At 51.0% G+C, this 13,528-nt stretch overlaps 2 protein-coding genes across 4 annotated transcripts in view; both read left to right on the top strand.

Annotated features, from left to right (window-relative positions):
* The window catches only part of LOC101620552 (arachidonate 15-lipoxygenase B-like), a 22,324-nt gene extending 15,572 nt beyond the window's left edge, over positions 1–6,752 (top strand). Inside the window, exons 2-13 of the mRNA XM_004685092.2 lie at positions 152–233; positions 2,213–2,335; positions 2,590–2,693; positions 3,203–3,375; positions 3,600–3,746; positions 3,841–4,044; positions 4,970–5,056; positions 5,199–5,368; positions 5,534–5,655; positions 5,753–5,853; positions 5,930–6,100; positions 6,369–6,752. Coding sequence (XP_004685149.1) covers positions 152–233; positions 2,213–2,335; positions 2,590–2,693; positions 3,203–3,375; positions 3,600–3,746; positions 3,841–4,044; positions 4,970–5,056; positions 5,199–5,368; positions 5,534–5,655; positions 5,753–5,853; positions 5,930–6,100; positions 6,369–6,548 — 1,664 coding nt within the window. The 3' untranslated portion in view covers positions 6,549–6,752. The remainder of the gene's footprint in view (positions 1–151; positions 234–2,212; positions 2,336–2,589; positions 2,694–3,202; positions 3,376–3,599; positions 3,747–3,840; positions 4,045–4,969; positions 5,057–5,198; positions 5,369–5,533; positions 5,656–5,752; positions 5,854–5,929; positions 6,101–6,368) is intronic.
* Positions 6,753–13,060: 6,308 nt separating this feature from the next.
* The window catches only part of ALOX15B (arachidonate 15-lipoxygenase, type B), an 8,035-nt gene continuing 7,567 nt past the window's right edge, over positions 13,061–13,528 (top strand). For all 3 annotated transcript variants that reach the window (XM_004684628.2, XM_004684627.2, XM_004684626.2), the window contains exons 1-2: positions 13,061–13,207; positions 13,295–13,517. In XM_004684628.2, the coding sequence (XP_004684685.1) occupies positions 13,061–13,207; positions 13,295–13,517 (370 nt within the window). The remainder of the gene's footprint in view (positions 13,208–13,294; positions 13,518–13,528) is intronic.

Raw genomic sequence — 13,528 nt, 5'->3', positions numbered from 1 at the left:
GCACTGGAGGGAGGCTGGTTGCCGATGGTGGGAGACACGGCTCCTTTTAGGGGGTGAGAAAGTAGGCGGTGGCTGGAGTGAAAAGGAGAGTAGCTGGAGCCAAAGGTCTGGGAGCCTCTTTCCCTGCCCACCCACACCTTTCTCCTCACAGGGAAGGTCCCCTGGGCAGACCAGCACCCCTTACTCCAGCAGCAGCGCAAGGAGGAGCTGAAGGTCAGGCGGGAGATATACCGGTGAGAGGGAGCAGGGTGAGAGGGAGCAGGCTGAGAGGGAGCAAGGTGAGAGGGAGTAGCGGTTGCCCAAAGGATGAGGGGCTTCCTTGGAGCTGTTCCTGATAATGGTGAAGTCCCAACCTCATCTCTTTAATCACAGCATCAGTACCACCCAGGAACTTGTTAGAAATGCAAAATCTCAGCCCTCACAGACTTATCGAATTAGTTATTGGGAAGTTAGCAGCATTGTTTAACAAGTTTCCAAAAGACTCTGGTGTCCACTAAAGATTAAAAACCACTGCTCTAAAATACCTCTTCCTTACTTTGCCCTAATGTCAGCTCCTGGAAGTATGAGCAGAACCAGAAATATACCACTCTAAACCCCAAGAAATTCACCCTCCGCTGTGTGTGTGTTTATGAGGGGTCTTTTCTCTGGAGTCAGCTTTGGTGGAGATCAGCAGGAAGGGGGCGGGGCTCGAGACCACCTTGGCAGCAGGTAGAGGTTGCAGAGAGCTGGGGTCACTGGAAAAGATTCCTTGAGGCAGGAAACCAAAGTCCACATTGGTGATTCTACTTGCTCATGAGATTCCTCCTCCAGGAAACCATTGCAACAGATCTGCCAGTAACTGTCTCAGGTGAGGGAATGGATAGACATAGAGGTCCACTGTATCCATGGGTGGCCTTCCTTTCCCTCCTGTTCTTCCAAAGTAAGGACGTAGGAGTAGGAGACCAGGACCAGTCTCTGTCCTGCCATTGGAGCTGTGAAATCGTAGGCAAGCCATTTCACCTTTTGATCCTTATTTTCCTCTGCAATAGAAATGAAGAATACCAGTCGTATTTAAGTGTTTAAGAATGCTACTGTTCAACTGTCAAACTCTGCACGAAGCGTACCTTTATTGCTTATACTGCCTCCCTGTTCCCTCTGCTGAGGCTCAGGTCCACAGCGTCAGTATCGCCTAGGAGATTGTTAGCTGCGCAGACCCTTGGTGGGCCCACCCACTCAGGACCTAGTCAGTCACAATCTGTATTTTACCAAGATCCTTAGGTGGATCTTTTGTACATAAGTGTTTGGCCACCACCTGGTGGCAGTGTACTTAAATTACAAGCTTGTCTTTGACATTGATAGTTTGAACCTGAATCATAGCTTGAATAAATGAAGGAAGGAGAGGTCTGACTAGAGTTCCTCAGCTTTTCAGGAACGTGATTTTACTAATCATCCAAAGGTCAGGCTGTGTTAATTGCTTGAAAATGGAATTTAGAGATGCCTTTGGTCGAGGCTGAGTAAATTGCTCCCCCAAGCTCTGGAGGCTGAAGTACCTCTCCACAGGATGCTTGTCAGAGGCCATTTATATAGCATTTATGGAGCCTTTATATACTCCCTGCTTCAGAACGACTTTTGGGAAGTTGGTAGTTCAAGAACAAAAGCCAACTCTAACTAGCAGACAGGAAAAAAAGGAAGGTGTCAGCAGAACACAGAGGTACTTACTGAAGTGAGGACCCAAAGTATTGCCAGATTTCACAGGCCAGAAACAAGGACACTCTCCCTGTCTCTGGGACCCTTGATGCTTCTCTCTTCTACTTTATTCCTCTCTCTCCCTCCCTCCCTTCCTTCCCTCCACCCTTTTCCCTCACCTAGTTCTCTCTCTCCAAAAGAGTTTTTTGATTCCCAGTCTACGCAGGGACAAATGGCCAGTGCCCATAGTTTACAGTGTCTATGCCTGCAGGTTATAATCCAGAGATCCTGGGAGACCACCTCTCTGAGTAGCCCAGCTCTGTTCTGGTGCCCAATCCTGATGAATCATCTGTGACTAGGGGAGAAATCTCACTGTGGGAATGTGGCAGCTCTCAGTACCGACATGTGGGTGGAGGAGGACACATTTCAGGAAGGCCTTGAATCGTAGAAGAGGGTTGGCTCTGACAGGCCTCCAAAGGCCTCCCTCCACTCTAGTCCAGGGACACCCGAGGTGTCCTGCTGATCACCTTCCTGTTCCTTCTTCTAGCTGGAAGACTTACCTCCCCGGCTGGCCTCACTGCCTGAGTGAGGATACCGTGAAACAGCTCGACATCAACATCAAATACTCCTTAACTAAGAACACCAACTTCTACCTGAAAGGCGGCTCTGCGTGAGGACCCTCTGTCCTGTCTCTGGGCCTCAGATGACCCAGGACCCCTGCCTTCTTCAGGGATGTGGGTCACACAGTCCTACTCAAGACATGGCCTCTGCCCACCACCCATTCTCATGGGGAATGGCTACCTCGAAGCCATTGACAACCTCAGGCCCTAGAGGCCAGTTAAAGATCCCAGGGGGATAAGGCTAGCCAGTGGGGGAGAGTCTCCCAGAGCTTGTCTCCTCCTCACATTTCCCGTCCTCTGGCAGTTTTGCAGAGCTGAAAATTAAGGGGCTGCTGGACCGCAAGGGGCCCTGGAAGAGTCTGAAGGAGATGAGAAGGGTGTTCAACTTCCGGAAGACCCCAGCTGCCGGTGAGCTTGGTCCATGGCTCCTGATCTGTTCACTGGGGCTCTGCTCTCATGCTATCAGGAGTCCCAGAAAACCAGGCACCAATTCATTATGTGACCTTCTCCTATCCCTCTCTAGACCTTATTTTCTCCATAGATAGAGAAGAGGTTATTGGCGGGGACATCCCTGAGCTTTAACCAGTTGAAGGAGGCTCTCATTCTTTGGGGTACCAGGCAATGGGAGGGCCCTGGGCTGGAGGAGGCACCCACATTCAGTCTCAGGGCTTTTGTTTGAGTCACAGGGCTGCAGATGGCAGGTAGATGCTGGAACGAACAGCCTGAGGACAAGACTAGCTGTTTGGTGAATGGGCAGGGACTGAAGCCAAAGGGTGAGGAAAGGTCACTCTAGAAAGTTCCAGAGTGAGAAGAGAAGGGAGATCAGGATGGACCCAGGAGGAACCCCGCCATGGAGCTCAGGGGGAGATCTCTTGGGGTTGGTATGAGTCGGGTCCGTCTTCCCCACGCCCCTGCAGAGTACGTGTTTGAGCACTGGCAGGAGGACACCTTCTTTGCCTCCCAGTTCCTGAATGGCCTCAACCCGGTCCTGATCCGCCGCTGTCGCTGCCTTCCAAAGAACTTCCCTGTCACGGACGCCATGGTGGCCCCGGTGCTGGGCCCCGGGACGTGCCTGCAGGCTGAGCTGGAGGTGAGGGGTCGAGGTCTTGGCCCTGCACACCCCCGTCAATGCCCTCTTTTGGAGAGGGGCAGCACTCACATTTGTTGAACACCTACTGTGTGCCATATGCCAAGAATACCCTCTCCTGTGCACACTTCTCTTCCAGCCCTGAATCCTCTCCTTTCGCACCCCTGCCCCCTACCTCCAAGTCCTTAAAAACCAGATGGTAGCCTCAACTCTCCTCTCTCCCTCAGAGGGGCTCCCTGTACCTGGTGGATCATGGCATCCTCTCCGGCATCCGTTCCAACGTTGTTAATGGGAGGCCTCAGTTCTCTGCCTCCCCAATGACCTTGCTATATCAGCGCCCAGGGTGTGGGCCCCTGCTGCCCCTCGCCATCCAGGTCAGCAGCTGGGCAGGGGGCAAGGTAGGGAGAGAGGGGAGGGCTTTCACCAAGTGGTTGGTAAACACTCCTGGCCTCCTTGCCCCTCCTACAGCTCAACTGGAACCCTGGGCCGGACAGCCCCATCTTCCTGCCCAGTGACAGCCAGTGGGACTGGCTGCTGGCCAAGACCTGGGTTTGCAATGCCGAGTTCTCCGTCCATGAGGCCGTCACACATCTACTGCATGAGCACCTGCTGCCTGAGGTCTTCACCCTGGCTACACTGCGCCAGCTGCCCCACTGCCACCCACTCTTCAAGGTCCGTGGGCCAGCCAGGCAGCCTCGGCTGTACCCCAGGCTCACAGGTCACTGTGTCTTGGCCTGCTGCACACAGACTCTTCTAAGCCCTCCATGGCCCCATTCTTCCAGGCCGGGGTACACCGCTGTCTGGGGAACTTGCTTTCTTGGGCTGGGGTGAGGTCAATGGCAACTGGGACAAGGGTGGGGGCTTCCTTCTTAGGACAAATCAGACCAACAGCCAGCAGTCGTCAGAGAAACCCAACTTCTAGAAAAGAAGAGGCCTGGGGGTGGCAGAGGCCAAAGTGTGAACAATGCTTTGAGGGGCCAGTTTTCTACAGAGAGTTGCAGGGGGCAGGGAGCCTGGGAGGGAGACCTGTGTCCCAAAGGCAGGCTCTGGGGGTATCCTGGGCTCTGGTAATCCTCCGGATGACCCAGATTTACTTCCCCCAGGGACCTGAGACATTTCTTCTTCTGTGAAGGGCAGGATTCCCCCATGTGGGGCCCAAGAATACTCAGTCTCTGTTGTTGCTTAGTCTCCTGGGTCCTGAGTGCAGGTCCTACTGTGCCTGTTCTTTCTGACCAGGACCTGACACTCAGAGATGGGCTCTGGAGGACGGCCCTGTATTGTCAGGCCCACAGACCATGGCTTTCATGGTACTGTGCCAGCCCAGGGACGAGGAAATCACAATGCCAGAGCTGGAGGGCTCCCAGTGCCTACAGGTGCCCAGAGAAAGGAAGTCACCTACCTGTTGCCATAGAACAAGATGCTGGTGGTGCCCAGACCCTGCCCCTGGGCCTGGAACTCTGCTCCCTGTTCCAGGCTTTTCCTCTCATCCCTGTCATCTCTTTCCATGAGTGACTTACAGCATTCAATGCCTCTGCGAGGAAGGTCTGTGGCCAGAGAGCCCAGGTCTCACCTGGTTCTGCCCCCTTTGTCTGTCTAGCTGCTGATCCCTCACACACGGTACACGCTGCATATCAACACGCTCGCCCGCCAGCTGCTCATCGCCCCCGGGCAGGTGGTAGACAGGGTAAGAATTGCCTCAGGGTGCACAGGGAGCGGGTCCTCCAGTGAAGAATCTGGGTCCTGGAGTGGGGATGGCCCTGCTCCCCACCAGTCTTACACCTGCTTCTGGAGCAAGGGCTCTGGCACCCAGGAGTCCCACCTCCCAGTCCACAGGCCTTGGCATTGGAGGCTTTTCTGAGCTAATACAGAGGAACATGGAACAACTGACCTATTCCAGCCTGTGTCTTCCTGAGGATATTCGGGCCCGGGGAGTTGAAGACATACCAGGCTACTACTACCGGGATGATGGCATGAAGATCTGGGGTGCTGTGGAGTGGTGAGGGGCCACTTCCAGGGAACAGGAGGCTTGTGGGGGAGGCTAGAAGACTGGGAAGGAGAGGGAGGGCCCAAGGAGGCTAACAACAAGGGTTAGATGTTAAAGACACCACGTCGGAGCATGCCTCAGAGAGCATGTGAAGGCTAAACCTGGTACACTTCGCAGCTTTGTCTCCGAAATAATCAACATCTACTATCCAAGTGACGAGTCTGTCTGCAATGACAGCGAACTCCAGGCGTGGGTGTGGGAGATCTTCTCTGAGGGCTTCCTAAGCCGGGAGAACTCAGGTAGGTGGTCTCTCAGCACTTGGGCACTACCCTCAGCCTCTGCACCATGGTCCTCAGGTTCCTGGTAGCCCTGGCCCCAGCCCGACTCCCCCTATAGGTTTGCCCTCCTCGCTGGAGACCCGGAAAGCGCTGGTGCAGTATGTCACCATGGTGATTTTCAACTGCTCAGCCAAGCACTCTGCTGTCAGTGCAGGGCAGGTGAGAGGGTCAGTACCAGGGGTGGCAGGATGGAGGGTCTGTGGTCCTAGGTCTCACTCTGCCCTCTGGCCTTCAGTTTGATTCTTGTGCCTGGATGCCCAACTTGCCACCAACCATGCAGCTGCCACCACCCATCTCCAAAGGCCAGGCAAGTCCAGAGGGCTTCATAGCCACCCTTCCGCCGGTCAATGCCACATGTGATGTCGTCATTGCCCTTTGGTTGCTGAGCAAGGAGCCTGGAGAACGAGTGAGTGTGGGCCTTGCTGGGAGCCAGGCCAGCTCCAGGTTAAGGGATGAGGTGCTGTTCCCTGGCCCAGCCCCAATCTGCCATCAAGGAGCTGTATCCCCCCAGACCCTCCACCCCCCACACACACACACATAGTATCTTCACTATTTAGAGGGAAGAATCATGGGTTAGGCTCAATGGAAGGTTGTTTCAGGACCCTTGGGGTTGTGAGCTAAGGGGGTCTCAGTGTCTCAGCAGCCCCTCCCCCTGCGTTATGGTTGCTCCCCAGAGGCCCCTGGGCACCTACCCAGATGAGCACTTCACGGAGGAGGCCCCTCGGAGAAGCATCGCTGCCTTCCAGAGCCGCCTGGCCCAGATCTCACGAGACATCCAAGTGCGGAACCAGGGCCTGGCGCTGCCCTACATCTACCTGGACCCCCCCCTCATCGAGAACAGCGTCTCCATCTAAGTCCCCAGGAGAGCTGGACCCCAGGTGGCATCACTTTGACCCCAGTGCTTTATGCTAACCACCACCCCAAAAGGACTCAGAAGATCAGGCCCTCCTGAGTCTCTCCTGGGACAATCAGGTCCCATGTAACTCACCTCCCACATAGAACAAAACAAAAACAGAAACAAAAACCCTTTTCAAAATAACCTTTGAAGACTGCAAGCCTCCAAGTACCGCAGACCCACAGCCCGCTTGGAGGTTTGTGGCTGCTGTTTTGCATTTTGCATTACCACACGGTGTGGGGACGTCTGAGTGGGGACATCTGACGCTACCCCTAGCCTTCACCTTTGTACCACAGGGGGTTGGACCTAATGTAACCCCACACAAGGGCAGCCCCTGTGGACTGCGTGGGAGCCTAACCACTTCCCCAGAGGGTGGTCGTGACTTATGGTCCTAACTTTTAAGTGAACAACCCACTGAGAGGGTTACTGGATGCAGGGCAAAGAAGGGCAGACTGCCCGGGGCATGTAAGCAATGCCCACTTACACGTTCTTGAAAAGTGGCTCCAAAAATGGGAAAAGATCTGCATGCTATCAAGCAGGTTTCTACAGAGCTAGAAAATATTATCCTACTAGTCATCACCTCTAAATGTGACCCTCAGTGGTGGAATTCCAGTTTCACATACACATTCTCCAAATTCCTCTGCTTCCCATCTGTATTTTACTGTGGGTATCAGTGCTTTCATTTCATTATGTTTTATAAAACAACGTGGACAGAAATGCAATACATATACCGTAACTGCACAAATACAACCATGGATAAAATGAACAACATTTCAGAAAGTGCGTGTAGACCAACGATTTCCTTCTTTATTGAGATTTAGAGATATATAGCTATTAAACACCAGAAAAGACTTCCTTACTAACGCAAGTTATAAAAGAGATTGCGGGAAAGACACTGAGTATTTCGAGGGCTTACCTGTTGAACAGTCCTCAGAAACCTAGGGTACCCCAGGCACAAGAATCGCTGGACCTTGTCCTTAGGCACTGCCATCAGAATGATGAAGCTCCTAGCAGTTTTTTGAATTATTTGCCTCAGTATTCAAGAGAATGTGTTTGACTTAATTTGGCATGGCAGAAACTTTTGGCTGCTGTAGCAGAAAACTTCGGCTCATCAAATACTTCTGGAACTTTCCAACATTCCCCAGTCTGCCTTTCAGTTAATCAGAGCCCTATGACCATCTGGCCAGTGGGTGTGAGAGGAAGTGGCGGATGTCACAGTTAGGAGCGGGTGGGCCTCCTTTACCCTGCTTGTGCCCGCAGGCTCCTTGGGAGGCCTGAGCCCTGTCCTTTCCTTTACACTAGAGCAGAGAATGAATAAGCTTACAGGGACCATGGGCTCATAACTGCCCCCCAGCGTCTGGTGCTCTGCAGGTGGTCGGAAAGCAGGTGTTGAATGGAGGATTAATACACAAGTGATTCCCAAAATCCTCTGTGCCCTTTTTCATTTTCCTGTGCGTTTCCCTAACTAGACCAATGAGAATTTTTTTAAGATTTAGTTTATTTATTTATGCATATAAAAACTGAGGTGTAATCCAGCGATGCGGGGGCTGGGGGTGGTGAGAGGAGTCACCAGAGACAGAGTGGGGAGCAGAACAGGCAGATCTAGTGAAATACACTGCTGAGGGGAGCAGCAGGGCAGACAGGAGAGGTCTGCTGTGCCATGGGGGTCAGCTCCCTGGCCAGAGGATCAGGACTGAACTCATACTGCAATGGCTGTGATAGCTTCTAGCTTCGTAGCACTGAGACTAACCCCTGCACCACCAGGGAGGCCCACAAATGAGATTCTTAAAGACAAGATGTGGGTCTCACTTGACTTTATATGTCTGCTGCCCAGCACTGTGCAGAAACATAAGAGATACCCAACAACAGTTTACCAAAGGATGAATGAAAGGAAGACTTATCATATGTAAGCATGTGTATGTATGTGTGAACTAGGGACTTGGGAGGCAGCTGTGCAGAATCTGGTATTTTCTCTGATGTATGTCTTTGGTGTTAACTTACACCTCCTGGGGAAACTGGTGAACCCAAGGAAGCTCACAGCAGAAGCTCAGTTCAAGCAGTCAGTCCCCAACCTTACTGGAGAAGCCACCACCCCCTCCGCAGCCCAAGCTCTGTAAGCTCCTCCTCTCCCTCATTTCCTCTCTCTCTCCCATCTCCCTCAACTGCCCCCAACTGTCCTTAATCTATTCTCTGGCCAGTCATAAGAAGAGAAAGTTGTTACGGGAAACATTCACCTCCAGGGGTTATTCAGGTAACCCTTGGGAGTCGTGGGGGCTTCCTAATTCACAGCGAAGCATTGGGCATCCAAGCCCCAGAGTGGGGCTGTGTTTGGGGTGGCCATCGAGAGAATGTGACTGCCAGTTGACCTACAAGCTAGACCAGGCATTTGGAGGCTCTGTACCCTTTCCCTTAGAATATGCATTCAATTTGCTTCCCCACACCCACAAGATGTCCCAAGGATACAACCCTGAGATGGCAATGTGATAGTGAGGTTACATGAATGGTAGATTTGGCTGAATAAAGTTAAGGTTTTTATATACACTTTTAAGACTTGGCATATAACTGCAGAGATCTACTCATCTCATGGTTGACTGAGACAAGCCTCATGGTCAGTTGCCCTGTTTAATAAAAATGCCAGCCAGCAACAGCAATCTGAAGTCATCTGCCCTGGGGGAGAGGTGTTAGATTTTATCAGAAACTTCTGAAAAGGTTGTGACTCAACATAGGAGACCTCTGCCCCAGTTGAGCCAGATGGCCAAAGCAGGAGGGCTAGCTCCTTCTTCAGCACCTAGGAGCTCTGCCTCCACCACCCAGGTCTTTCAGTTAGGGAATGAGGGATTTGTGGAAAGAAGAAAGAGAAAGAATATGGGAAGGAAGTCCCAGAAGGAGCAGGAGCTCAGCTTACCCCTGAATCTCCCTACCCAGTGTTCCAGGGCAGAATGAAATGAGTCACTAGAGAACAAGGAGAACACAGGTTTGTGTATGCCAAAGGGGTGGAAACAGATACAAGACTCTGAAATTATGCAGAGTCAGGGGTTAGCAGAAATAAAAATTCAAGCAGGTAACCAGTAGGAGCAACTATTTGCAAAAAATGGTAAATATGCAAAATATTTAAAGAACTCCTATAAATTAGTAACCCAGCAGAAAAGAAGGCAAAGAATATAATAGGAAATTCACAAATGCAGTTCAAAAGTAAACCTTAGTGTCTAACGAACATGTGAAAAGATATTTAACATCTGTTGAGGATGTAGAGAAAGAGAAACACTGGTACAGCCATTTTGGAAATTGGTATGGACCTTTCCTAAAAATATAAAAATAGAAATAGCATAAGGTCCAGCAATCCCACTTCTGGATATCAAGCTGAAGAATACAAAACCATCAGCTTGAAAAAAATTCTCTCCATCATGTTTATTACAGCATTATTTACAATTGCTAAGATATTGAAGCAACCTAAATGCTCACCAATAGGTGACTGGATAAAGAAGATTTGCTATATATGCATAATGGAAGTGAAGACAGAATTTTGCTACTTGTAGGAAAATGAAGGAATTTGAGGGTAGTAAGCACAGCGAAGGCAGCCAGAAAGATAAAGACAAGTGTTGGATGATTTTACATATATGGATAATATAAAGAAACAAAGCAAATGAACTAGGAAAGCAAAATAAAAATAAACATTGATACCAAAATTGAGGTACCAGGGGTAAAGAGTATGGGGGTGAGAAAAGATGAAGAGGGTATAAGGGGTGGTGGCAGGTATTTTATTTATGCTTTTTCATGTTGTTTTTATTCTTCAAAATATGTGTATTGGGGGAAGATAATAATCTTATTGGATATTAGGGAGGTTGTCAAGTGTATGAAGCAGTAGCAGTGTATCTTGGAGAACAATTTAGAGGTCCCAAAAAAACTTTTCAAAAAACTACAAATGTAAAAATGTTTTAAATGAAACCTTAAAAAAATATCGCATCACCCAACTTATTTCATTACATTTTAATGCTGTAAACGACTCCCTCAGGATGATTTAGCTTGCTGCAGACAAAAATGCTTATGCTTCTTTACTCGTGTAGAACATAAATGATGGTTGAGAAACTCAACCCCAGCATTTAGGATTTAAAAAATATATATATCGCATCACCTTACACAATTGTCTACCTCCCTGCCCCAGGGCACTGTGAAGTCAAATGCATGCTGCTGGCTGACCAGGTCCAGAGCTGGAAGGGGGAGGTAGTGACCATGGAAACATGGTGATGGGCCCTCTCAAGGCCTCCTGCATGACTGGACAGCCCCCAAGATCCAGGACAGATTCCCCAACCTGCAACACCTGGGCCGCTCCCTCAGACTCTGGGAAGGACCAGCTGGGGGACAGGGCATGGCGGCCTCAGCTACAAATATGCCACCCTCATCCACCAACTACAGGACAAGCTAAGAGGACCATGTGGAAAACACTGTCTGGCTCCTCAAGCCCCTTGAGACCCTGCTGCCCCCAGCCAGGGGCCAGGCGTCCATTGTGGGTCATCTTCTTCACCCACAATAACCTGCTAGGCTTGCTGCTAATTCACCAGGTCCTGGCTACCCCCTGATGGGGGGTGGGGAGGGTCTCACTAGCCCTGCTCTATGCCTATGGGTTGGTGGCCTCCCTGGAGCCAAGGAAGCTCCCATCAACCCCCTCAGGAAACAGTGAGGCTGGTGGCTCCTCAGCAGGAGAAGGGGGAGGGACTGGCCCCCTGCTTCCTTCTTTCCCCAGGGCCAATAGAAGTTCCAAAACTGTGAAATGTTTTTTTTTTTTTAATTTAAAAAGTTTAACCTAGCAAACCACTCCTATTGAAAATTCCTGTATTTACACAAAAAGATGTTTACATGATATTCTGTGACTATTATAATAGAAAAAAATTTTAAGCTTAAATACCCATCAGGGAGGAAATGTTAAATTAGGAAATAGTCCTACTGTAAAAAAAATATTGTAGTTGTTAATAAAGTCATTTTATAAATACTGACATGGAAAAATATCCATGGTGTATTGCTAACTAGCTAAAACAAGTCACACAGTGATTAGTGTGGTATGATTCTTTTAATAGTTAAAAAAAAAAGAGGTAAGTATGTAAATCAATACAAATGTGAAAGAAAAAAGATCTGGAAGGATACATAACCACCTGTTTGAGAAAGGGAGGAGGATCATACAATAGGGAGTAAAAGGGTTGGGGGGAGAGAAGAGTGGGAAAGGGAAGAAAAAAAGGGGGGAAGCTAAACAAAGAGTTATAAAGAGAAAAGAATGAAGAGATCTATTTGACAGCCTGATATACTTACAGGGAACAATCTCGTTAAGAAAGAATATCAAAGCTAATAAAGTCAAGATGACAAATGCCTGTCACACATTCAGGATATTTAATTATCTAGAAGAATGTACTATTGTTTGATTTTGTTATTTATTATTAATAAAGGCCTCAGTCTGTCAAACTTTATAGCACTTGCGACTGACAGAGGTGCAAATTATTTCTTCTCAGTAAAATCAAAACAAAGGTTTTGAAGGTTATATTTTATTGCCCTATACATAAGCTAGTTTTATGCCTACCCAGCAATCTTACCCTAAAATTCCTTCATAAAACTGCCTATAAAAAATATGCAGTAACGGGCTCTCCCCGGGTGGCTCAACGGGCCCATTGTGAAGCTCTCCGAAGCTACTGCAGCATGAGTTTGATGCGGGCCTGGAAGTGACCCACATGGAGCAGCAGACCTCTCCTGGCCCGCCCGCTGCTCCCCTCAGCAGTGTACTTTGTCAACCTGCCTGTTCTGCTCCCCATTCTGTCTCCGGCCTGTACCTCTGGCCTGTACCCCACACCACACCTCTGGCCTGTACCCCAGTTCTGTAAGCATAAGTAAAGAAATGTTTTTTAAAATATACGCAGTAACACCCCACCCTTTCCCCAGTAGTGATATCTCCTAACAGTGCCAAATGTCCCCAGGACTGCAAAACCCCCTCAGTTGTGAACCAGTGCAGAGACATCGGGGAGAAGTGGGGGGGGGGGGACAGGCGGCCCCTTTTCCCTCTCCGCACTGGGGTGGTGCGGGTAGGGAGAGGGCTGGGGCGGGCGGTGTCATCTGGAGGAGGAGATTGGAGCTTTCTCCCAGCCAAAGGCAGACTCGCCAAAATCAAGTCCCGAGAGGAGGAGGCAAACTGCTATTAAAGGAGCTGAAATTAGGCTGCCGGCTTGGGGCGAGGACTTGGCGGAGCCGCAAACCTCCGGGACCCGGGACCCTCGCCGTTCCCATCCGCGCTCCGCTCGCAGGAGGGCTCGGGAGGGGTGCTGAGCCGGACGAGCCCCTCCAAGGCCGAGGTCACGGGAACCAGAGCCAGGTGCACACAGGTCTTCCAGAAACGCCTGCCCCGCGCCTCAGCGACTCCGGGTTCCCCAGCCTGCTCCCGCCCCGACCCCGCCTGGTCACTTGCAGCACCCCGTGATCCCCTCGACCGCAGCAATGGGGAAGTACAGGGTGCGAGTGGCCACGGGCTCCTATCTGGGCTCGGGAACCTGGGACAACGTGTCGGTGAGCCTGGTGGGACCAGCAGGGGAGACGGCAGCCCTCAGGCTGAACAACTTCGGGAAGGATTTCTGTCGCGGCGCGGTGAGTGCGCGCTCTCTGACCCGACCCTCCGCTTTCTGCCCTGCTCTACCCCACACGTCTTCTCCCTCCTCCTCTTCCCACCCTCAGGAGGAGGACTTCGAGGTGACATCCCCCCAGGACGTGGGCCGCGTGCTGCTGCTGCGCGTGCACAAGACGCCCCCCGACCTGCCCCGCCCGCTGGGGCCCCTGGCCCCCGACGCCTGGTTCTGCCGCTGGTTCCAGCTCACGCCGCCGCGGGGCACCCCACTCCGCTTCCCCTGCTACCAGTGGCTGGGGGGCAGCGAGGGCCTGGTGCTGCGGGAGGGCGCAGGTGAGGGAGGG

This window comes from Condylura cristata, unplaced genomic scaffold (genome assembly GCF_000260355.1).
Source record: "Condylura cristata isolate star-nosed mole 26May11 unplaced genomic scaffold, ConCri1.0 scaffold00017, whole genome shotgun sequence".
Lineage (NCBI taxonomy): Eukaryota > Metazoa > Chordata > Mammalia > Eulipotyphla > Talpidae > Condylura > Condylura cristata.
The sequence above is the reverse complement of the archived record's forward strand: the minus strand, read 5'-3'. Positions and strand labels throughout refer to the sequence as shown.